The sequence below is a fragment of the Eublepharis macularius genome, chromosome 9 (assembly GCF_028583425.1).
Source record: "Eublepharis macularius isolate TG4126 chromosome 9, MPM_Emac_v1.0, whole genome shotgun sequence".
NCBI lineage: Eukaryota > Metazoa > Chordata > Lepidosauria > Squamata > Eublepharidae > Eublepharis > Eublepharis macularius.
The window spans coordinates 593,872-619,517 of record NC_072798.1 but is presented as its reverse complement, the minus strand read 5'-3'; the positions used below and the strand labels follow the sequence as shown (position 1 = coordinate 619,517).

The 25,646-nt window shown below is 55.5% G+C and overlaps 1 protein-coding gene across 1 annotated transcript in view; it reads right to left on the bottom strand.

Moving 5' to 3' along the window:
- The window catches only part of SND1 (staphylococcal nuclease and tudor domain containing 1), a 254,036-nt gene that overhangs the window by 219,507 nt on the left and 8,883 nt on the right, over nucleotides 1–25,646 (bottom strand). Inside the window, exons 4-10 of the mRNA XM_054988223.1 lie at nucleotides 20,947–21,025; nucleotides 17,883–18,043; nucleotides 17,615–17,706; nucleotides 16,664–16,822; nucleotides 15,137–15,243; nucleotides 14,575–14,665; nucleotides 6,830–6,943 (exon numbers count right to left, since the gene is read on the bottom strand). Coding sequence (XP_054844198.1) covers nucleotides 6,830–6,943; nucleotides 14,575–14,665; nucleotides 15,137–15,243; nucleotides 16,664–16,822; nucleotides 17,615–17,706; nucleotides 17,883–18,043; nucleotides 20,947–21,025 — 803 coding nt within the window. The remainder of the gene's footprint in view (nucleotides 1–6,829; nucleotides 6,944–14,574; nucleotides 14,666–15,136; nucleotides 15,244–16,663; nucleotides 16,823–17,614; nucleotides 17,707–17,882; nucleotides 18,044–20,946; nucleotides 21,026–25,646) is intronic.

Genomic DNA, 25,646 nt, shown 5'->3' with positions numbered 1-25,646 from the left:
AAGCAGAAAGGTACCGGCTGGATATTAGGAAAAACTTTTCCACGGTCAGAGTAGTTCAAAGGTGGAATCAGCTGCCTAGGGAGGTGGTGAGCTCCCCTTCCCTGGCAGTTTTCAAGAAGAGGCTGGATGAATACTTTTCAGAGATGCTTTAGGCTGATCCTGCACTGGGCAGGGGGTGGACTAGATGGTCTGGGTGGCCCCTTCCAACTCTATGATTCTATGAAATACCAAAAACCAACGAACGAATGAACATCCAAGCCCACCTTTTTCACTGAGCAAAAAGTACCCGCAGAGCAGGAGACAGAGTCTTGCAGATATGCAGTTCCACAGCCCGGAAGGGCTTTGCAGGTGATAACTACAGTCTTGACCTGAACCTGGTAACTGATCGGCAACCAATGGAGTATCTGCAGAATGGATGCGACGTTCATATTGCGCACCCCGTGCCTCATCGTAACCAGGGTGCAGCAGTCTGCCCCAAATGCTGTCTGAAGAAGGGAGCTCTGACTCTCGAAAGCTCAGACCCTGAAAATCTGGTTGGTCTCTCAGGTGCCCCTGGGCTCACATCCTGCCTTTCTACTGCAGACCAACACAGCTACCCACCTGAACTGCACCAAACAGTTTCTGAATTGGGTTTCAGGGCAGACCCATGCAGAGCAGATTGCAATAGCCTAGCCTCAAGGCAGCCATCGTGTTGCTCCGCGTAGCTAGTTCAGTCAAGTCAAGATGGGGACTATCTTCCAAGCTAAATGAAGGTGAAAGGCTGCCTCTTCTGCAGCTGCAGGAGCTGGTGCCCCCAGCAATAAAGCCCGGAATGGAGGACAAGGCAGAAGGAGACAACTGGTATACTGAAACGAAACTAAGGTCCAAACTAGACATTACATCTGACACGCGTTGGGGCAGGCCTGTTCTTTTTTAAGCCAGACATGCCATTGAGGAACTAGTGCCTCCCCAGAGCTCCAGGACCAGTTCTGTTTGGTGGCATAGCGCTGGTGGAGAAGAGCTTCAGCCTTCCCTCCCACAGAGTTTCCCCAAGCTGATGGCAGATGCTGGGGGTGGGGTAGGGGGGGCACTGTTTGTGCTGCACTCCCTGCAGGAGGTCCACATGCAGTCCTACAGCAGGGCAAATAGCCCCCGTCTCATGCCATCTTGACCTGAGAAGCCAGGCGGGGACACGACATCCTCCAGCCTCTGTGGATTACTCACCCATGAGACAGACGGTCATGCCACGGGACACAAGGATTCACTTCAACAGCCCCAAGGAGCGATCCCATTCCCGGTGCTGCTCCAATACAGCCCAGCAACACAGAGTTAAGCTGAAGTTGCTAGCGAAGGAATCCCCGACGCACTCACACACACACACACACACACACACCCCTCTGTCATCTGACGGCAGGCACTGCCTGTGCTGCTTGCAGAACCAACAGGAAAAGGCTGCTAACAAGAGCTGCCTCGTGGAAGGAAGCACACCTACCGTCAGCCGTCACATTCGCTGAAGGAAAGGACCTGCTTCTGAACACACATACTGAAGATTATTTAAGCACTGTCCACGTGGAAACCTTCTGAGTGCCTATTCTTAAGCCTACAAGGAGGATAACACTGAAGAGATGGCCTGAAGTTGCTACAGGAACCCTAATCTCGGGACGGGGCAGACCGGGGTCTCGCTGTGGAGGCCCAAGGGCAGAGCCTCGATGAGTGAGGAGAGTGCCCGGCGCTGCCTCGAAAGGCCACCCACTAATGCCAAGAGCCCACTGAGAGAGCCTCTCTCATCCCTGGCTACCTAAATCCTCACTTGTCCCAGTGCACAAATGCAGATCAGTAAGGAACACAGATCCAGTAATTTAACTAAAATGAATTAGGAACAACACAAATCATAAATGAAAGAAACACCAGACGTGAAGGCAGACAAATATGACACATAGATAACAACAAATTGCCATTTTCTGGGTATGTGGTAAGGGTCACTGGGTGTGTGGCGGGGGGGGGGAGAGTTAGTTGTGAATTTCCTGCATTATGCAGGGGGTTGGACTAGATGACCCCAGAGGTCCCTTCCAACCCTGGGATTCTATGAACTCACACAGCTGGCCTTCCCTTCCGTCTCCTCCAGCCCCATCCGCTGAAGCCAGCTCTCTAAGTGGCCCAATATCTGCACCTTACTCTAAAGTAGACCGCAAGGCTAACTTTGTTTCCCTCTAGAGTTCCTAGATGAGATCCTTCCAGAAGAGGAATGTCCAGAAAACCCAAGGAAAACCACAACCATGTTTTGAAAGAGAACAAAACAATGAGGGAACAGAAGTAACAGGAAACTGGTGGGGGGCACAGAAGACAAATATTTGAGAACTCGGGACAGGCCGCCTGCAGGCTGCCCTGCTCCAGACAGAGGTGGCCCTTCCATGCTCAGAAGTGACAAAGGGTTCCTGCTTATCTGCTTTTCAAAAATGGCTAATTATTTTCGTTTGGGGGAATCAACATGGCCTTTACCTTCCAATAAAATTCCCCTTTTTTGTTCTCCCATCTTCCTCAGTATATACACACAAGTTTACGGCCTCTCAGCTCCTGACACAATTAATTCTGCACTTTTTGCTGTCCCAACAGTACACTCGTTATCAGTTACGCAGCGAAATATGCCCCCTATCACCACCCGAACTGCGGAAGCGTCGTCTTCCTGTGGGCTTCACCACATCCCCACCTCATGAGGTGCAAGGGGTGTGGCTCTACTCAGAAGAGACCTGAGAAAACTGCACGTGGAAGAGGGATGCTGAAAGCGTGAGATGCCTGCCTGCCTCCCCTCGCTGGAGGGCTTCAGGGCCCTTCCGTGGGGCAGGCATCCTCGGCAGCGGCCCTGCCTCACTCACCACCAGTGCAGCCTCCCACGCCTCCCTCCAGTTTCAGCCATTCAAAAATGGCTTCTTCCTGCTGCTGTTTGACAGTCGGGGGGGGGCACTATTTTTTATGTGAGTTTATACTTCGGTGGATCCAACGATCCTCCAAGGAGCTTGCCTCCCACTTCAGTGGGTCTTCCTTCCAAAAAAACTTTGCTTGGTGGCGTGGTAGGATCCACCTCATTTAATGTATATTTTATTACTAACATTTCCATCCTGCCACTTTTTCCAACTTAGCTTACAGAAAGCGGAAAAAAACTTACAGAACCAGAAAAAAGCTGAACCACAATACAGTTTACATTTGCATTTTTATTATGAGACCAGCAAGAATCTACAAACAGCTTTTAAAAATGGCAGCAACGCACACAGCAATTCCCTTAAACGACAGATTTCTCAAAAGTGCTCAAGGCAGCAGCCAACATACCTTTGCTTAAAAAGCCTTCTTTGGCAAAGGCGGGTGGGAACAATGAGAGACCCTGCCGTCCAATTTTCCTTTCTTGGATAAGGTGATCAAGAGAACGGGAGCAGAGCATCGGCAGCTGTACCTGGAGGCACCTGCCCTTGACCTATTTTTATCTGGCTTCCAGCCTGGATTTGTACGGGAGGCAACTTCAGTTCATCTAGGGGACAATTTCTATTACCGTAAGAAGGGTAAAACTCTTCCGTTCTGGTCCTAGCGGTGCAGGTATTAAAGGGGCAGCTCCCCCGGTGGCTTCTGCCTTTTTCATCCAGAGGGACAAAGAACTGCTGCCAGAGAAGCTGAGTCGGCAACCTGGGCCCTCGCTTACGGCGCAGAGCAAAAACTGTTCCTAGCGCATACCTGGGGACACTAAATGGCGTCATGTCTGCCAGGGCCATCTTCGCCGCCTGCCTGCTCTGGGCTGCACCCCAGCTCCATTTCTGTGGGGATCACTGGCTGGATCGCTTTTATGCTCTTATCTGACCCACTTATTTCTTGGGTTTTACAGGACTTGCCTGTTTAATTTCATTCATTCATAGTATTTAGAGTGCACAGAGGCACAGGAGGCAAGCCGAGCAGAGCCTCGATGAGGGTGGAGAGCACAGGGCTGCCCTAGCAGGAATATGAACTGGTGGTCTGAAGCGACCTCAGCTCTTTAAGGAAGGCGCCTTCTTCGGGGGAATCGAGGGTCATACCACGGCATTCCAGGCAGGGTTTGGCTATGTCTGGCGTATAACTTAGTTGTAGCAGAGGACTGCAGTGATACCATATTAAACATGCCTGAGAAGGTTTTCCTGAGGCATGTCCAGTTTGAAACCTAACATCCCAGAATTCCAGGTTAAGAGTCGGTATCTGCCTCCCTTGTGTGTTTGTTCTGAATACAGTTCTTGCTCACTCTGAATGGCAAACTTCCTCGAGCCAGTCAGTTTCCCTCAGTTATCAACCCAGGCCTGGGGGGGGGGGGGTGTCTACTCTCAGGCCCAGATCCTATCCCCCACCCCGCAAACCTTCTTTTTGATTTCCTGCTGGGGATCCAGGTGCAATGGGGTAGGCTGGCTGGTGATGCCGGGGCAGAGGGGGAAATCCGGCAAGGCGGCGCCCACCCCCAGGAAATCCATCACACCTGCCATTCCCTGAACGGGCCCAAGACAGCTTATAACAGAAAGGCCAACGGCGGCAAAACGACGTTAAAAACACCCGCTTTTGTTATTGAAAAGCTCAAAAGGAACTACCCATAAGACCTTCACTGCAGAAAAGACTTCAACACTCAAAAGCCCGTAACTGGCCAGCAAAAAAACCCGCCTCACATTCACTTCTAAATAGGAGCAGTGAGAGCACGAGCGGTGCCCCCAGCACTGCTTCCATCCTGTCTGGACTGAGCCTCAGCCCGTTCTGCCCCAGCCACCTGGCCACCACTTTCAGGCCCTGTTGGGGTCACCGTAAGTGAAGGGAAGAGTGACAGCTACTGGAAGACAGGAAGTCCACATCAGTCCCGCCTCCCTGAACAGAGGGTGGGAGTCACCCATCTCAAGATGTCCTCCGCCTCAGAGGGAGAACATCCAAGGAACCAGCGCCAGGTGAACAGCTCTCAGGAGACGGCTTTTCATTACCAGGGTGCAACCACCAAAGTGGCCCTGTTTCACCTCAGGAAAAGGAAGGGGGCAGAGGAGGGCCTCCGTGGGCGACGTTCGTGGCGCAGGAGGCACGCACTGAAGCAGGCAGCCGTTCAGGTGACTCAGCCCCAGGCGGCTTGTGGCTTCCAAAGCAAGAAAGAGAACTTGGAATTGAGCACAGAAGCAAACAGGCAGCAGAGGCAGTTCTCTCGAAACGGGCAGGTTATAATGCCCCAGCAGGAGAGGTACCAGCCGACAGCCACACCCAAGGGCCCAGTCTTCAAAGGCAGCCCCTTGGAAGGCACGTGGCAGTAATCTACCCTAGACGTGATCCGAGCGTGGCCAAATCGTGCCTTGCAAGAGAAGGACACGGCCATGGAAGACAGCAAATGGTGCTACAGAATGGTGCACAGAGGAAGGCCAGGAATGAGAAGTGCCCCCGAAGCGGCAATCCTCCTCCTCCTCCCCCCCCCCGAGGGGGGGCAAGCGCAGCCCCGGCGAGAGAGAAGAGGCTGCCTCTGCCTTCCGGCCGGCTGCGTCACTGGCCCCCACAGCCGCTCTCGCCCGGACTGAGCTCCGGCGGCTGGTCCTCGAGCCGTCATGGTTCAGAGCATCCCCTGCACGAGCAGGCTCCAGTCTCAAAAGCCGGAGAGATCCAAGAAAAACGGGGTCACGCTTCCCCATCTCATTCCCAGTAGAGGCTGCCTGTTACACGGACAGTCTAGAAGACTGTTTGCCTTACCCAAGATCGGGATGTGATCTCAGTTGCACGGAAGCTGAACAGGCTGTTTTCCTGGCAGAAGAGCCTGTTATCAAGTTATCAAACACACAGAATGAGGAGCAGAGGGGCACCCGCCCAGCCCATTTCCTGTGTCCCCTTCTGTGGTTCTATGTCTGTGCAGGTAAGGCAACCATTACGCACACGCAACAGGGCAGTTCGATGTATCTGATGCTGTCCCTGGTGCTGAACTGGCCCTTCTCCCTACAATTTGTCTTCAGACAAAAACCAAAGATGAACAACGGTCCCTTAGGCAGAGAATCTGTGCCAGAAAGACAGCCAGGAGAAGCCAGAGCTTGGTCCCAAGGCAACAGCAATCCCTCTCCTTCACTAAGGCACAGCCACATTGGCAGAGCTCTGCTCATTTCAGAAGAGAAACACAAGCAGGCCGAAGAGAATGGAAATTAAACCAGATGTGCATAGCAGCTTATTATCTGGAGGACCCCCGGGGTGACCACGGCAGGCTACGCCAGTGGCTAAGGCACCATGTCAAAGGCACTCTTATCAAACGCTTCAATATCTTGCAGTCACACACACGGACACACAAGTTTTCAAACTCTGCATCTCACCCCTCTGAACTTCAAATAAACCACGTCAGCTCCTTGAGTGCTCTACTAGAGCAGACATCGCCCCAACTTCTCCTTTGCAGGAAAGGCAGGTCTGCACTCCCCAGGAACCATCACCGCCCACACTGACAGAGAAGAGCCAGCAGCCAGCGCCCCAGTTTGTGCCTGCAGGGCCCAAGATCACGCTTCCTCAGGACAAAGGGGCTCTGACCCAAAGGCTTCTGCAGATGACCACGGAAAAAGCTGATCTGAGCCCTTGAAGGAAACGCGGGGACAGAGGGTTATCAATAAATAAGGTGGCATAGGCGCTGCGTTTCTTCAAAATCAAGGTCTCCACTTGTTTGGCCCCAACAGCTGCCCAGCAGTATTCACACAGAAGGGGAGAAGGACGCCAGAGATGGCCCCTTAAGGACTCATACCTGACCTGCCACGGGGCCACTTCTAAAGCAATGCGAGGGCATTCTGAACCAGCCAACTGCCGCAGGAGCTTGGACCAGCCATTCCCACCCCACCCACTGCAGCGGGTGCCTCACCTGAGAGCCTTCGCCTTCTAGTCGAGGTGGACGGATGCTGGAGAGGTGAACAGTTTTGGAGTCACCAGAGTTGAGCTTCACTGAAATGGCATCTGCGTTCAGCACTTGCATCACCTGAGGAGAGACAGAGGAACAGGAATCGACGGGGAATCCAAATGCCACCCGGAGCTCTGTGGGATTTCTCCCCTTCTGTTTAGAAACAGCCCATGCCCAGCATTCACCCCCTTCCCCCTTCCAGGAACCATTTTCCCCATCTGGCCAGTCCCTTGGGGCAGTCGTGGCATGAGCCTCTGCCAGCCAGCAGATCCCAACACGCCAGCCCTTCCAAGTGGGCTCAGAGGACACCCCCCCTCCCTTCCCTTCCCTTCCCTTCCCCTCCCTTGCTGGGTCAGCCAACTGCTCCGCACATGCACTCCTGCCTGCCTCCTTCCCCTGGTCCCACCGGCTCCCCGCCAGTCCTCCATGCCAGTGTACTTTGGGACTGCAAGGCAGCCCAACCTGCTGCTCCCTCCCCCAGGAAAGCTGCTCCCTCTTGTTAGCCACATTTGCACCATCTGTGTGGCCTGTCACTTGTGCGGAAGGAACTCTCACCACCCGCATTCCCCGGCTGGGTCCGACTGCGAAAACGTCAACAGGCCAATGAATGAGAAGTTTTCCTGCTGAGCGTGGCAGCCAAGGCCCAGGAGAGCACGCTGGGCAGCAGCAGCCAAGGTGCCCAGGGCAAGAGAGACCCCTCTTTCCCCACCCTCCACAAACCCAGAAAGGTTCCTAACGGTCTCGGGAAAAAACTGCCAAGAAGAGAGGTAAGAGGAAGGCACGCTGCCTCCACCCCGGAACACGCCCCCCCTTGCCCACAAGAAGCTCAGCCAGAGGGGCAAGAGGATCAGGTGCCACTTCCAGACAGGTGCCTGTCACTGGCTGGTCAAGCACAGCAGAGGACAGCCCAGGGGGCCGGGGCATCTGCAGTCCTGCAAAATGCAGCCCCTACGGAATACAGCGCTCTGGGGAAAGAGGGCTTCGCCCATGGGCAGGAGGAGGGGCATTGTGCCAGTGGCCAAAGGGAGAGCTGCACCTCCTTCGCCTCAGGAAGAGCATCAAGGGAAAGACCAGCACGGGCCCAGCCAGCAGGAAGAGCCTGAACAGTGGCAGGAAAGCGGCTGCACCCCCGCTCTGCCCTCCAGAGCAAACCGCCCATGGGCACGGTGGCCTCTGCCTCCAGCCACGGGGAAGCTGCACGCCACCTCACCACCAAGGGCAGGACAGGCTGGCCACCAAGGAATATAAAGACTGGCACTGCCAAAGGAGGAACCCCCTCCCCCCAACTTTCCATCCCATTTCCCCTCCCTTGCATGTATTTTCAGCTAAGGGCAGGAGCCTGTTCCTCCGAACTGATGCCTGCTGCTTTGGGGAATGAGCGTTGTCCGAGAGGCAGAAAAAAATCACCGTGGCCTGAGGAGGAGGTCACTGAAGCAGATCCACCCCCACCAGGACCCACCAAACAGCCACGCACAGGGGCTGCCGAGGCCCCTGCGCACCCTTCTGTTCTTGCAACCACCAGGAGACACAGCCAGCAGACGACACGGGAGGCTGGTTTACGTGACGCCATTCATGCAAGAAGGCTGCCTTTTCTTTTCTTTTCTTTTCTTTTCTTTCTTGACCTGTATTTAACTTCATTTATACCCCATGTTTCTCCCCAAGGGGGACCCAGAACAGCTGACATCATTTCCCTCTCCTCCATTTTATCCTCTCAACAATAACCCTGCGAGGTAGGCTAGGCTAAGTGCGTGGGACTGGCCCAAGGTCACCCAGCAAGTTTCCACGGCAGAGTGGGGATTCGAACCAGGGTCTCCCAGATCTGAGCCTGACGCGCAAACCACTGCACCACACTGTCTCCATCCAACCCTGGGCTCGGCACGCTTAATTTGGCGGGTCACCTGTTAAGAGATACCAATCCCCTTCTGTTGCCAGTTCCTGGGCCGCTGATGAAGTTCTCCTGCAACTGTCGCCACCCAAGCAAGTGCTGGCAAGCCCCTGCCAATCTGCCTGCAAGAAGGGCCTGAGCGGATGCCCCGCTAAGGGGCTCTGGCGGCAGCAGCAGGGCTCCCCCCAGGACTAAGAACACCTTTTTAATTGGTGCTTTCAACCTCTACCGTCACAGCATCCTGCTTCCACCCAGGGGCAGCCACAAACACGGTTAAGAGCCTAATGGCTGCCTCCTGCTCGCCGTCCTCAGGGGCAGACTGTCCCCCGCTGATGGCCAAGGAGCCCACCATGAATTGGACCAAAAGCCGCACGAGCAGCACTCCAGAGACCTTTAAAACCTTTAAAAATGTGTGCCCTTGCGGTCATTGTGGAGGTTGCTTGGCAACAACACCAAGCTTTGGTTTCCACTCCTAAGAGGCGGCCTCTGCACAAAGTGGGCAGGCCTAGAAGGGGGCCCCAGGCCCGCCTGAGTCTCCTGCCACCACACCACTCACCTGGGCACTTGCCTCAGCTTTTCCCAGGAGGAGGGGAAGCTGAGAACTTAAGAGATCCGAAGTAGGATCTGGGAGACCCAGGTTCCGCTCTCAGCCTCTTTGGGCTCTTTTGGTGGTTTCTTATTATTGCACCATTTCTGTGAAGTGGTTTCCTTTTAAAATGACTCTATTTTAAAGCAAATTAGTACAGTAATTTAAATACATCAAAGCACAGTCTGTATTCCTAGTGTAGGAATCTTAAAACACTACAAAGGAAGACGACAACTCAAGCAAGAGGGAAATTCTCCTCACACACGCCAGCTGGGTAGCCGCCTTTGGCACGCAACAGCCGACCTCCTCCACCATCCACCATCCACGCGTAACTGCTACTTCTGCCGATTTATGGCCGGGTTCACAACTGCCCTTCCGGCATCGACTTCTCCCTTCTGCCTTATTTATTAATATACACCCTGCCTTTCCCTTGTGGCTCATGGCCGCTTGCAATTAGAAGGTTAAGAACCTAAATGACACTTGAACTCCAGTAAGGCCCCCCTCCCTAAAAACTCCCCCCCCCCTTGAAAAGCTCCTGCAAAGAAAGAACCTGCTAACAATTTCTAAAGAGGATGCCTTCCTCAGCACCTCCGGGCACCCGGCTTCACAAGGTGGGAGCCATTACAGAAAAAGGAATGGGGGGTCCTCCCAGATGCCAAACCTGCTGCGTTAAACTGGGAAGCAACGGGAAGGTGAGGTGACGGCCTCTCTGACCCAAGGAGCCTGCCGGATCTTGCCCCGCCGCAGAGCTAAGAGCCTTACGCTCTCTGGAGCAGACCTTGGGAAGGGGATTTCCCCACCCCCTCCCTCCACTCCCTGCTAAGAACAGCAACAACCCCCCCCCCCCCACAATCAGGCCGGCTGTCTGTGCCGCACGGGCTTGTCCAGTTTCATCAGCCTGACATGCAGACGCAGCAATTCACATCTGCCACATCTGCACCCAGCTCGGCTGTCAGTGGGGGGCCCAGGTTCCTGCCAGGCCCAAATTCTGCCCTCCTCAGTCGGAAAGGGCCTCTTAAGCCCATCATGAAGATTGATTCAAGCTGATGGAGTCCCTTCCGCAGGAGGCTTTTAAAGAGCCCTGCGCGGCGTGTGCTCATTTGCACTTTAAGGCTCTCAGACATCTCCCCTGATTTTCCTTGTCACTGACAATTCACTGTGAAGCAGAGAGGGACCAAAAACTGACGTTCGGAAATGAGGCCACCCAAGGGCACATTTGCAAGATGTCTTCCTCAGCCGCTGGCCTCTCCTCTCCACCACTTCAAGCAGCTATGGAAGCCTCCATCCAGAGAGGGGAGGACAGACGAACACTGAGCAGTTCAGCACTCAGTGGAACCTACCTCCTACTCCTGACCACATGGCCAAACCACAAACCCCTCCCCGTGGACTCCTCAGCAGGTAACACACACACACACACGTCTACAGATTCGGCACAAAGAGGCCACCTGACAAGCAACAGAATAAACCCCCGACTGGCAAGTGTTCAGCCACACATCTGGTGGCTTGCAGAAAGCAAGGACTGGTACGGGGGGGGGGGGGGTCCTCTGGGAAAGGGAGAAGCCTGCAAGGAAGCCTGGGGGCACCTCCAGGACAAATGGCCTCTGCTACAAACAAGCGTCCGAGCCCAGGGCCCCACCGCCCCACATCAGACGAACAGTCTCAACGATTGTCCTGTGGAGGGAGCTGTGGGGAGGCGGGTTCCCCACAGCTGCAGCTGGTGCCCTCGGTTTTTCCCCAGAGGGTGATCCAGAACAGCCAGGTCTTTGCCTCCCCCCCCCGACTCTCCCCTCCCCCCCAGACCATCAGCTGAGCAGCTGGGAGGCCAAGGAACAGCGTATGCAGAAGGCCTGCTGCTCCCCTCTCCTCCAGGGCACCCAAGAGACCCTCAGAAGAGCTCTTTCAGTGACGGGGAGGGGAAGGGCCATACGCTTGCTAAGGGACCATATGGAAGAAAAGGACTGTCCGCAGTAGAAACGACAGAGAGAAAGAAGCAGAGCAGGCACACCGTGGCAGGGGGAAAAGTCTCAGACGAAAGGGCAGCCAATCATTCGGAGGTTCACAGGCTGCCTAGCTAAGCTGAAGAGGCAGGAAGAGCTCTCAGTTGGGACGGAGTCAGCCTCAACTGCTGGCTAAGCTGAGTCAGTGCCTGGCTGTAGCCCCCTCGGCCCACACAGGGCAGGCGCCTCGAGCACACAGGTGCCTGCTACGCGAAGGCTGCAGCAAGCCAAAACACAGCAGAGCACCTTTGCCTCCGTCACAGGCAATGCACTCTTTGTCCAAGATTCAGCATGGGGGGGTGGGGAGGAAAGAGCAACCACAAGGCAGGGAGGGGGGGCTGTGGAGGCCATGACATCACCCAGAGCCCAAGACCTGCACAGGCCAGGCCTACTCCAGAGAAGGAACAGCCTCCCTTTCTTAGGTAAGCAGCACTACAACCCCAGGATGCCAACCCAGGAGCCCACCTTGACACACCTGCACACGGAGGCCCATGCAAAGAATGCCCTAGCTCCGGCCAAAGGTGGCGGCGGTGGTGGCAGCCAGCACCACCAGCCACACCACGTAGGTCACTCTTCCCTGTGGCAAACTGAATGTGCCCCTAGAGGAGGTTGCTGCTTGCCAGCCTGCCCAACAGCCAGAGAAGCCTGGCACAGCACCTGCTGGGAACCCCAGGGGCACCAGCAATTCACATCCCATCCAAGAGCAGATGTGCCTCCGACCGCTCACGCTGGCTGGGCGCAGGCCAGCTCCCAGAGGCACCCGATTGCTGGAGTGCTGGAGACTGCAAGCAAAGCAGTTTTGCTTCTCTTCACAACAACTGAAGGAAATCACCCCAGAGAGCCTTCAGACCTCCTGATCCAACCAGCCCCTTATGCCCCACTTAGGTTCCTGTGCCCCCAAGTACACACAAACCCAAAACACCCTCCTACAACCCCAAAGGCTGAAAACCTGGAAAGCCAAAGTCTGGGAAACGAGAGGAAGGAAATTACAAGGGGCATTTGCCTAGTTTCTCCGGCAGCCGAGCAAATTTGGCTGGGCTTCAGTGGCACAACCCACGCCAGGCATGCCAAAGGAAGCCGTTCCAATCCACTTCGTCTGCCGTTTCCAACCTCTCGGGTAGTAGTGGGGCTGCTGAAGACCAAGATCGGCACGGAAAGGACTTTGTACATACAAAAGCAGCCTTGCAGGAGCGAACTCAGGGCCCGCCTCGGCCAGCGTCCCATCCCAAACTGCAGCCAGCCACAGCCAGAGCTCCCGTCGCCTAATAACGGCCACTGACAGAGCCGCCCACCAACGCATTCCTGACATGAATTGCATGAGCGCGCAGCACCTCCACTCGGCAGTCCTGAATCAACAGCACAGACCCTCAAGGGGCAAATCCAGGTCCCAAAGTTATAAGAAAAGGAGAACGCTTCGCCCCTTTCCACGGCACCAGCCCCCCCTCCACCATCCCCTTTTGTCCTCAGCGGAAAGGCCCCCAAGCACGTCCGCCTTCCAGGCTCAGGCGGGCGCGTTAAGCCCTTGCTTTGCAGCTGCCCTTCTCTGCACCGCCTCCCGCTCTACGCGCTCTTCTTTTGAGGTGGGGCGACCACAACTGGACAGTGTTTTCCGAATGCAGCTGCACTGAAGGGCCGGTTTTGTTTTCAGTCCTGAGCCCAAGGAAGGATTTCAGGACATGGGGATCGGACTCAGGGGAGCTCATCACTGCCGTGCTTGACAGCAAGAACGGGCCAAATCCCGAGCGCTTCCTCCTCCAGGGAGCACACACCAAACCCAGGAGAAGACAGCCCGCCTGCCTGGCCCTCTGGCCCACCTGCCACGATTCTGCAAGCAAACAGCACTGGCCTTTCCTACAGACACCGAGGCATCCTCCGCAACCAGCACGGGCTGCAGAAGCCGAACACAGCTGTCCCCCGGCCCTGGCAGCAAGCACAGGCCTTACTTCTCCAAAGGCAGCGGTCCTTGTGCGGCAACCACCAGAGGATCCCCGCTGCCAGAAGCACCACTGCTGGGCTAGCCAGCCCAGCCAAGGGGGCGTGCAGCCTGCCCTATAGCAAGCACCCCCCCGAAGCCCCCCGCCATATTCCCGGAGAGGCAAGCAATGGCTCCCGGGAGACCCCTGCTGCTGCTGCTGCTGCTGCTGCGGGAGAGGCGTCCCACATCTTGCAGGGCCGGGGCATGTAGGGGAGTTGCTGCACATCAGCGGGCCGGAGAGGCTTCCGGGCCACTCCTCGGGGTGAAGAAGCTGCCAAGTGGCATCTCCATCGCCACGCAGGAGGGATCCAGCCAGGAGTGCCAAGCAGGGCAAGGACAGGCCCCAGGGCGGCAGCTGCCTGGCACTTGCCCACACAAGCAGGGAAATTCACTCCCGTCACAGCATCCTGACAACCCGACAGCTGCCCCACAGCTTGTCCCCACATCCCTGCGGCAGGGGGTCGAGCAGAGGTCCCTGCCCTGGCCAGCACCCCAGACCCAGCAGGGGCATCAAAGGAGTCCTCTGGGTTGTGGGAAGGCTCCTAGAAAGCAGAGGGGGGGACAGGGGGGGTAAGAGAGCTTTCCAACAAGTCTGACTGCTCCTTTCTTCGGCATTTCAGCGCCAGCCCCAGTTCACGCTTAAGGGGAACAAAGAGGCCTCCCTCCTGATGCACAGCCAGGTGGGCCAACAGCACCACCTAGTGGCCATGTCTCAGGCACTATTTCAGGCAATTCTTGTATGACTCGGGGTCTGGAGCTCCCTGGAGCTTCAGGTACTCAGAGGTACAAAAGCCTTGCGCTGGGGGCTGCTGCTGCAACATCGACAAGGGCAGCAGAGACTCATAAGGCTTGAAAGCGCATGCAAACATGTCCCCCCCCCCCTGGCCAGGCTGTCCTGGGGAGGCTGCTGTTCTTGCGTTCTCTGGCATATACCCGGCATGAAATGGGCTGCTGCCAACTCCCACAGCTATGCTGAGATGTGCAGCCGACCTGGGCAGGGCAGCAACGGAGCGATCCATTCGGACAGAGAGGTCTGCTTCAACCGTATAGAAGGGGGGGTGGAGTTCAAAGAGGAGCCCAGCGCCTCCAGCCACGCCAGGCAAAGGGAAGGCAGGCAGACCCCAAGCCTGGGCAGAGAGCCCTGGAGGCCTGCGGGCCCAGCCTCTGTGCCACGGCCCTGGCTGCCCAAGGGCAACGGCCATCCCAGCAGAGCTGTGCCTGCTGGGGCTTCACCAGGCGACCTTCCTCGACACACGGCACACCCACCTTGGCTACAAACTGCTTGTCCTTCTGGTCCAAGTTGGCCGTTGGAGCCACGTAGTCCCTCCAGATCCTCAGCTTGCGTTCTTTGGCATACCTGGCACGAGATGGGCATACATGAAGGCTGAGCATGGGGCCACCGTGGCCCGATATCCTCAGGGGCCACCCGACCTCAGAGGTCCTCTCCCCTGCTCTGCCCCCAACACCACCACCCCACCCCACCCTACAGTGTCCTGCCAGGCTCTCTCCTCCGCCCAGCCCTTCATGCACAGAGCGATGCTCCCTACGAACTGATGGGCTGGGGCTCTGCCAGTGAGTGGGCAGGAGGGGACTCCACTGGGCCCCTTCCTTTAGGGAGACCTGAGCGTGCCTGAGGGCAACACTCCGCCAAACCGCCGTTCTTTAGTGGCCAGACAGGAAGGCTGCAGACCAGGTCTCTCAGATGCTCCCCAGGAGCAACCAACCCCCCTGCGGCTGCAAGTCTCTGTGTGTGTGTCCCCCCTCCGCCCCCAGCCACCTGAGCCCAGCAACTTAAGAACGAAAGCAAGGGGGGCCAGCCAGGGGGTACCTTTCCGCCGCACGCAGCTTCTCAGCTCCTCGGGTGTAGACAGCAATGGACCAGTCGACACAGCGAGCAAAACCTTCCTTCAGGAGCAGCTCCGTGATGTTCCCATTCTGAAGCCAGGAGAACAGCAGTTACAACCCACTCCCACCACGCTGGGCCCCCCCAGGGCCACTCAGGGCTCCGCAGGCAGTGCTCCCCCCGCCCCCCAGGAGCCACAGCAAAAAGGTGAGTCGGCTGGAAACTCAGCACAGCTGGAATGGAGGCAGGGGAGGAGTTTCGCCCCACGTCCATCCAGATTGGAAGACCACAGGGCAGAGCCCTGCGCTGCAAGGGGCCTCCAGAAGGCAGCGCTTCCTATGGCCCCAGACCGAACTCTGCCTGCCATAAAGCAACCTGAGTCCAGAGACGGAGCCAGCCCCACCCACGGCTGCTGGAGTACTCCTGTGCATCAGCTACGACCTCCAGACCTCCCTCCCCTTACGGCAGTCTCGCCAAGGAGTGTGTCTGGCATAAGCAAGGCCACGGGCTTCCCTATGGTAGGCCCAGTCCTCCGGAATGGCCTCCCAGAGGGGGTGCGGAGGGGCCTCCACTCCCTTCAGCAAGTCACATAAAAGAGGGCATTCGGTGAATGATAAGTGGCTCCAGCTGACGTGGCGGCACCTGCTGTACGTGTGTCGTTTTCATTTTGCTAATGGACTGTCGTGTTTTGTATCTGCAATCTGGCACTGCCTGGGTAGCCGCCCAGGGTCTCTGAGCTCGCTCCCCGGTCTGCAGAAACCCACCAACATGGACTGACCACACATGCACTGGGGGCACTCTCAACATTACAAGCCTCCGGGAACGAGCCGAGACAAACACTGCTGACACAAAATGGAGAGGTCCCTGGAGAGCTACTGCCCAACTGGGGAGGGGGGCTGAGCAGAGAGAAGGGGCAGCTGACTTGGGCTGGGCAGGCAGGCAGGCTTTCCTCACGCTTCGCTATCCTGAGCTGGGCTTGAGGGCTGGCCTCGGGGCCCGCATCTGCTCACTGGAGGCTGCAAACAGGGCCGTGCTCTCTGTTCTTCGGGACACCCACCACTCCTCTCCCTGGGCCTCTCTCCCAGCACAGCCACAGGAGAGCCCCAGGCTGCCTGGAACATTCGCTTCTGCCCAGCCGCACAGGCTCCAGTGACCTCACCTAGACTCTCTTGCTGCCCCCAGGCTCCAAACCCCTTCCCTGAACATGGAACTGATGGCCCTCCCTGCTCCAGATCGCTCCAGAAATATGACCGTTTGCAAGAAGGCTTTGTCCTAACCCCCTAAAAGCCCACGCTCGACTCTCGGCTAAAGAACACCCAGCAGCATCTTGCGCGCAGGCACCCCTGCCCTCCATCACAGGGAACATGAGCTCCTCGGAAGCAGGGCCTGGCCTGCCCTCACCTTCCCCTCCACGCCACATACACAAAGCCGGGATGGACGCCAGCTCAGCAGCCACGCCCTCCTGCACCCGCCTCCACAGCACCCAGCCTCCCCACTCCCCGCCCCACTCACCGGGTGGAGGATGGTGCCCAGGATATTCTGGTTGTGACAGCTCTCCAGAACGATCTGCACGTCTCTTTGCAGCAACCGGGACTCGGTGAAGAACTTGGCTTCTGCTGCAAACGGCTCCGGTGTTTCGGTGCCATCCGCTTCCCGCTTGAACGTGGGGCACTAGCAACAGACCGGCAAGATCCGGTCAGGAGCCCCTCAAAGGCAGCCAGCCCTCCACGCTTCCCACCTCCTCGCAAAAGCAGCTTGGCGCATACAGGCGGCCATGAATCGCCTCCAATTCGTGCACGAGTTCAGTCAGGAAAGACCGTTCCAGACTGCTGGAGACGGCTTCCGACACAGGACGACAGCGCTCTCCACGGCACACCCTGCAGCAGCGCCAGAGGCCCATTGCTTGCAACCCGAGACCTGTGCCAGCACCAGGCCTACCGGAAGCTCGCTGGGCCTAAGCTGCTGGCCCCTCTGGATTCAGGCTCTCCGGGCACTGGGCACAATTCCCCATCAACAGGAAGTGGGGCTCAGTGCAGCCAGAGAGCCTAGAAACACATCGACCTGATGGCAAGGTAAATGTGAACTCTGCCCCTACACCCGCCTTGGTTCCGCCACTGAAATGGGAAAGTGAAGAATACACCCGAAGACCCCCATGACAGACAGAAAAGAGGAAACTGAGATGCCACCTCTGCAGAGACCGGCTGGAGGGGCTCACAGCCACCACCACCCCCCCTCAGGGCACACTCCCCCTCCTTGGGCAGGACTCGCCTCGCACCACAGCAACAGGACTTCACCTTAGATTCCACGTTGCTAGAATGCAGCAGAACGAAGAACGTCACTTGCCGTCAGTAAGGCAGCCTAGACACCGCCCCCCCCCTCTGCTTCCAAGACCAGGCAAGCCCTGCCCTTCTACCACACACCTGCAGGCTCTGGAGAGTCAGGGGCAAGAGCATGCCCACCCACCTTGATGCCAGAGAGCATGACTGTAACCAGGTTATAGTCAGGCAGGAGCAGGGCTCGGACGACGCTGCCATCCCGGACATGTTCAATGATAGCTGTGGAACAGAAGCAGGATGCTCAGTGCCCTGCTGTCCCAGGGCTTCCCACCACCCCACCCCACCGCACCCAGAGCCGAGGGAAAGCAGACTCCGAGCCCCAGCAGCTCCACTGACCCCTGCCCCGAACCACAGCCAGCCCAAACTGCCACTCCCTGCCAGAGCAGACGACTCACCATTCACAGGCTTCTGGTGCATGGAATCAACGAAGTGTCGAGGGTTCTCAAGGGTGTACTTAAGGTCACGAACGGTGTGTGAGCCGGTGCCCTCGCTCCACATGCCCTTCTTGGCAATTCTGGCCTGATCTTCCAGCTCAGCCAATCTACTCTGTTCAGGGCTGCAGAAATTCTTCTGTTAGATGGCGACCCCCGCACACGGAGAAACACGAGGCAGGGGCTGGAGGGAGGAGAACCCGTCCCCCCAAGCAAGTATGGCCTTGCCCTCGCCCTGCTTCCGGAGACCTTCCTGAATCCAAGACTGAGGACGCCTCCTGCACACAGTAGATCATCTCCATCCCACAGCCATGCCCCCACCCCGCTCCTCGCTTCATCAGGGTCAGTGGATAACAAAACAAGGAACTGCCTTGCTCAAAAGAATCAGTCCCCCTCATCAGCAACCTGAACGAATTTCCAAGAAAAGGACAAGAGAGACAGACCAGCAGACATGCTGAATGGGGAACCAGGTTAGGGTTTTTAAATTAAAACATGCATATATCCCACCTCTCCCTAAGGATCAAGGCAGCTTAAAATACTTAATTAAAATCCAAATCCACCCCCTCCCCAGTACAGGGCCTGCAACCTGCCCACTATTAACCACTCTGGTGAATAAGAACAGCCCTGCAGAACTTTCTAAAAGTCTCCAAGAATGGCACTTCCCTCACCACCCTGGGAAGCCCATTCCATAGCCCGGGAGCAGTTCCAAAGCAAACACAGGCCCTAAGTGAGGACACGAAGAACACCCTTAGATACTGTCTAAAGACTCAGAGGAGTGAGCCGTAGTAGAAAAACAGAAAGGAGTCCAGTAGCACCTTTAAGACTAACCCACTTTACTGTAGCATAAGCTTTTGAGAACCACAGCTCTCTTCGTCAGATACAGTCTAAAGACTGTAACTGGCACACGGGGACATAAGGGGCAAGAATGTCCTTCAAATACGCATCCGAGGCCACGAAGGGCGTGTCGTACCCAGCACCCTGAACTGAACCCAGACGTCAACTGGCAGCCTAGGAAGGAATTTAAAACTTGCAAGAGACGTCCCCATAGACTAGCTCCTGGCAACTGCTGGGCTGTGGTCTTTTGGACCAGCTGCCATTTGTGGGCCAGGGACAAGTTTCCACCCTCTGTTCAGAACCACGGAATTTCCTGAGGCTTCCCTGCCCACAGGGCTGTAAGAGCACCAACCGTCGAGGCCAGAAACGGAGGCCGTGTTCGGGCACCACCTACACTTCCAGCACTGCTGAGCCTGCGCATCAGGCAAGCCGAGTGTTTCCAGAGGACTGCCCGGCCTTGGCCAGCAGACCGCCCCCTCCTCAATACGCAAGGCCCAGTCAGGCTGAACGTGAGCCAGGCAAGAGGCGGCCTCGGGGGGGGGGGGGGGGGGAACTGGGCGGCAGGAAGCCCAGCAAGAGGGGCCGAGGCCTTCAACACATCAGCCGATCCCGCAGGCTGGGACAAGGCAGGGCCTTCTGCGCAGCCTCGGGCACTCCTGAGTCCTGCGTATGTTAAGCACTGCAACAGGAAAGTCTGCCAGAAACCTGTGCTTGCAGGGGGAAAGCCTCCCCCCACCCCCCGCCCCAGCAGCCACGCTGCCTTGGCTCACGCGCTTAGCGTTATGCTCAGCGGCGCAGAGGAAGGGGAACGCGGCCCTCGCCTACAGGAACAACAAGGGTTGTTGCCCAAGACCCCCAAGACAGAGGCAGCCACACCAAGCCAAGGGTGATGGGTCTGAATCAGCTCCCACAAGCGTAACCAATAATAGAAACTCTGCAGACACAACGAAGCAAGCAAGCGCTGCTGTGATTTGCAGGACAAAGCGGCAGAAACAGGTTGCTCACCTGTAACAGTTGCTCTTTGTGTGCATCACACCTGTGCGTCACCACGAATGAGCTTTGCGCCTGCAGAGTGAGGAGCCACCAATTTCTAGAGCTTACTTTTAGGTGCAGAGGTCTCCTCCACCCCACTTGGTCACGGCTTGAACTGACCATGCCCAGAGGGAAGAAGCTGGGCCAGTTAAGGGCGAGAAACCCCTTCTGTGCTCTGGGTGGGGTCTCTGTGCATCACAGGCAGGCACAGACCATCCAGCTGGCCTCCCTGCCTTCCAACCCAACGAGGACCCAATCCGCAGGAGAGCCTTCCAGCAAACAGCCAATTTCCAGCACACCTCCCTCGTGAGTTTCTGCCAGGGGGCCCGGGAATCAAATGCGCGCTGCTCTCTTACAAAGGGAACTGTCTTTTTTTAGCTACTGCAAGGTTATGGCAGCACTTAAAGCATTCATTGCAGAGACACAACAAAGCTCCATCCCTGAGGGGGAAACTCTAAGCAGAGAGGCGTTTTCCACCAACAGCTGTGAGCACAGACACACACACACACACACAGCCAACCGTGCCAGTTTCCTGGGCCACGAGCTCCTCCTCCACAGTTCATTTTTCCTATTAGTTTGTTACATTTTTCTGTCACTTAGTGATGGCACTAAATGCTACTCTGAAGCTCTGTTGACAATTTCTCAAAAATCCTTCAGCTAAGTTCAGTACTTTAGGATAGCATTTAGTGCCATCCTCAAGTAGCTGAAAAATATTAAGAAAAAAGCAAACGGAGAGAAGCCTCTCGGGGCTCTCAGGTTGCCACGGCCGCAGCAGAGGAGCGGGACCAGCAGGACAGAAGGCCGGCCTCCTCCCCTCGGGCCATGCTCAGTCCAAGCTGCGACCAGCCCAAAGGAAAGCTCACCAGTCCAAAATCCCCCTGCTCAGGTGAGAAGCCAATCAGATGGATTCACAGGTGACACCAAGCCGTAACCTGAGCCAGTCCCCCGAGGAAGCAAACAGCAGGGGGTGAGAAGGGCCTCCAGCCCCCTTTGTCCAGCAGCAGCAAGCCAAAGCTTGGGCTGGCTTTCGGAAGGAGCTCCAAGACCCCACCCGCATGCCCAACTCCACACCAAACCCTGGAGAAATGGCACCCCAGCCCCAAGCCAAAAGCGTAAGAAGAACCCAGCGGCAAGACCCTTCCCTGGGTGCCGGGCAACGTACTTATTGGCACGTATTCCTTCTCGGCGACTTGCCAAGCCTTCTGCCACCAGCGACTCAGCAATGTTCTCCCCTGTTGTGTCTGGTGAGAAAAGAAAGCAGAATTCACAGGAGAGCAAAGGGGGAGCGTGGCCCAAAGGAGCCGCTCCTGCCGGGGCCTCCCAGCGTTCCCCCACAAGCCCGAGACTCCAAGCCGAGGAGGAGCTGGAGGGCAGGAAGGAAACCGCCACTGATGGCCACACCAGCGGCTTGGTACAACCGCCCCCCACAGCACAGCTGGGCCTTCGGTCAGGTGACCTCATGCTGCTGGGACCCTCCTTGGGATGAGAAGCTAGCCTGGAAAAGGGCAAACCAGGGCAGGCGTCCAGCCTCTCCATAGCAGGAACCAGTTACCGACCCCCCCCCCACCCCCGCAGGGTACGGCATGCAGACTCTGCTATTGCCAAGTTGCCTTGTTCCACTGGCATGCTGGGGGGGGGGGGTTGCTCTGCATGCCCCATCCCTTGGGAACCACCCCTCTATTCATCTGAATTTTTGCTGTCGCACAAGAGCAGTAAGACCCACCAAGGCAGCACAAAAGTCCCGAATGTAGCAGGGATCAGTGGACAGATAACCAGAACGGAACTCTTAGATCGGACGGCAGCTAACAACTCTTGCCGCCACCACAGGAAAGATGGCAGGAGTGTCATGAAGCAGCTTGAGGGGGCGCTACTATAAGTGAATAGGGTTGTGGTCTATTGGATGTATAGCCTTGCTTTTATTGCATAGGCCACTTTCTGTGCCGTGCCTTAGACTGGTCTTTGTTTGCGTTGTTACCCAATTCTGTAACCCTAGTCCTAGTGTGTTGCTTATTGGAGGTGAGCTGCTGTCTGAACTGTTTTCTGTATTTTGTAATCCAGCTTGACTCTCAATGGCAAAGGCAGGCCTGAAACAAATAAAAATACTGAAGCTGAACAGGGAGATTTGCTGTGGACACGGCCAGCTGCCACTACCTCCCTGCCATTCAGCAAGTGGCTACTGGTGGTGTTGCCTGTTCTCCACGGGCTGTGCCTTCAAGCTCTAGAAGACACAGCCACCACTCCTGGATTGGCTCAGAACCACAGGGGTTTAAATGCTGCTTCAATACTAGTGTGGGACAGGGGTCCCCCGAGTCTGCGGGCACCATTGGCATTTTGACAAAATGTTGTAGGCGCCTCCCCAGAATGGCTTCTGTAGGAGATGCGGCCAGCCACACAAAAGGTCAGAGGGAGAGTTAGGCACAACTCTGACAGCAGTTCCTCAATATGAGAGCCAAGATGGTACAGCGGCTAGAATAGGACACTAGGTCTCCCAGCTCTGAACCTCCAACGTGCCACTGGGGAACAGCCTAACGGGCTCGTTGTGGGAATAAAATAGAGAAGGGAAGACTGTTGTAAGCCACTTTGGGCTCCTATTGAGGAGGAAAGTGGATATAAACTAAATCAACAGCCGTGCGTTTCAGGCAAGGTTCTTGCAAAGTGCTGTTCAATGGGATACCAAGCCAGTGGTTGCTAGTCAACTGTGGGCCGTTCCGATGCTCCATAGAAGACCCAGTAGGCGCATTAAGAATTTCAAATGGGCAGTCCAATCCAGTTTAGTTAAAAGCAAGCCCTACTGTGTTTTTTAGTGTAGTTTCAGTTTTAGAGATGAAAACCATTATTTTAGATAAAGCTGCTGCCAGCATTAAACCATAAACATCAAAAACTCAACACAGGTCTACACCATGATAAACTGTTATGATTATACAAACCCCACAAAATCTTTCACACAAACACACACCACGAGTGTGTGTTTCAAAAAAAAAGGGGGGGGGGTAGAAGAGAAATTAAAAGGAAGAGGGGAAAGGGGGGAGAACCAACTGATACGAAGGCCCAAGGTGGGGAGAGGTGAGCCCCAATGGTGGTGGAGAGAGAGAGAGAGAAGGGTTTCCTCTGGCTGTTCAGTCCGGGGCGTTCCTCGCACCTCCTCCACCAGCTTTGTCCTGGCAGTAGCACAAACACAGCAGAGGGAAGAGCGCCTGAGTGAGAACAATCCCACCAGCTTGCATGGAAGAGGGAAGTCTGATACCATCCCAGCAGCGGCAGCTCCTGGGCCAAAAGAGAGCCAGCTGGCTTACACCCAAGAGGGGCTCGCTCGTGCCCCTGGCGGCAAGGGGGGCACCTAAGACTAGAACAGCCTGGCCGACTCATGTGCGGAGGAAAGGGCTTTTCTCTCCCTCTTCCCATGGGGCGGGGGGGGGGGGGCAAGGAGGTAACGGCCAAGGCAGACAGCTTCTCTAGTGTGGTGGCTGCCACTCAAAGAACTTCTTTTTAATCTGCTTGGTAATGAACTATGGGGAAGCCTGATAGGGAAAGGCCCTGCCCATTTCCTACAAATTCTGGGCAGGCGCCCGGAAAAGCGCCCACGGGCACCATGTTGAGGATCCCTGATCTAGACTATGGAAAGAGCAGCACACACACCCCGCCACTGTGAGGCTGCAAGCGGCCTGCGCATTAAAGCACCTCTCTTGGTTTTTACAAGAGAAAACACAGGAAGAGGATTCCAGCATGACTAAAATTCCTCCCCCACCAGACTTTCCCCCCCCCAATTTATTCTGACATTCTTTGAGAAATTTGAAGAAGCAGTGAAAAAAATCTCGTGTGAAAGATTGTTCCCTTTTAGAACAGGCGAGATACTTATTAAGACAAGGTGTTACTCACATACAGTCTGAAAAATGTTCTGTAAGGTTCTGTAAGGCATATTCAAAGTGATTAAGGGATAACTTTATTATTTAAACTTTATTGTTTAAATGTGAAAAGCCAGCTCAGCCCCAGCTTGTCAGAATTTGGAAGTTAAGAAGGGTCAGCCACAGCTGACTGAAACGTATTTAAATGATCTTTGCTTACTGGCCCTGCAACCTACAAGGAGGAAAATTCCACCTTTGGCAGCCTGGCGGCTTCTCTCAGGGAACCTCACGGTCCTTTTCAGTCCAGCCCCATTCCTGCCAGGATCAGACCCCCTCCCTGCACCCCGCCCCCGCAGGGTGAGCCTAGGACCCAAGGCCTGCACTGGGAATGTACAGCCAAGGGCTGCACGTGACAGAATCCACGGCAGCAGCAGCAGGAGAGGCTGACCTTGCTCCTGGCCCCGCCCACCCTCGGCTCCCCAGGGACCTTCATCAGCATGGACAGGCCCTGGAAGAAAGACCCCTCAACCCCTCAACCAGGCAAAGGCTGAAAGGGGAGGGAGGAGGTAGCAGGAGGAGAGGGGGAGGAAATGAGTCAGGCCCTTGGGGAGGCTCCCTGAGGGGTCATTTCTACTGGGGACCAATGGGGAGGCCCTTTTCTCCCTTCTGTCCAGAGACCAAGGGGCATCAGTGCACACTAGCCAGAGCTCCTGCGGAGGGGTGTGCCGGGCAATATGACCTTTCGAAAGGTTCAAGGGTAGACTCTGCATGATGGACTCATTTATCCGTACCTAATTAAAGCTCCTGGACTGTCCAGTCAGCAAAATTTAGCATCAATGAGCTTTGAATCGGGTCTGAAAACAAGGACCTCTCTGGACAACCTGCTTCCCAGGACAAAGTATTTGTAAGGGGGATCTCCCTGTTAACGCCTGCCCATCAAGCAACACAGAGACTTCTTTCAGAGTTTAAATCTTTATTGAAATAAACCCTAAGCTGTTTAGTTAAGCAAGGTAAGCGCATATTGAACTAAATCCATCTGGAGATGAACATACGCATGCAATAAAAATTAAATCTCTTAACAGTGCTCAAACATCACTAATATAAATGATTTAAAATCAGATCCTACTTGGTCTACTATGAAATGCGTTGCAATTTCCATAGACACATTTTTCTCACCTAAAAGCATCTGCAGGAGATTTCTTATGTCAAAATGCTCAAGTTTTTATCTTGACGACATATTTTTTATATATAGACATTTATATCTATAAAGACACCTCTAAGATCTTTCACATGTGACAATAATATAAAAATGTAATTGGTCTTAAATTTAACCAAGTCTCCATTTTTATCACGTGATGCTTTGCTAAAGCTAACATTTGCGCACCTGCACAGATAAGGTTCATATAAAGCTTTGAAGCTAGATTAACAGATTACACTTTGTCATTTCTAGCAACTAAAAATAATTTATCTGCTCTTTTCAACTACTTTTAATTGGTTGTCAAAGATAAAAGGACACTTGTACTTTTTTATTCTGATAAACTAAACTAAAACTCATACAAAGTTTACAAAAATGCATATGTATAACTTAAGTATATATGATCAAAATAAAATATCTATAACATTTTCCTAGAGAAATAGTCCTGAAGGTCAGCCGCAGCAGGGCTCGACCATCTATGGCTCCGAGGCCAAAAAGGGGCCTTATTTTAAAGTAAGATATACTGGAGGGACTGGCGAGATGCCAGAATAACCAGTATGCGAACAGACTGGCAACGCAGGCAGGGCCGGCGCGCCCATGGAGGCCAGGTAGGCTGTGGCCTCGGGCGCGTGTGCACGGGAGGGGCGCTGGAGGGGGTGTTGGGGGTGGAGGCGCGCGCAGCGAAGCTGGAGTGACTGGGCTGCCTTCAGCTACTGCTGCAGCCAGCCAGCCAGCCCCTTGCTGCCGCCGCCGCCGCCACACACGCCAGCCGGGCACAGCCTCTGTGCGCCGCTCAAGCAGCGGCTCGCGGCTTCTGCGCCCAGC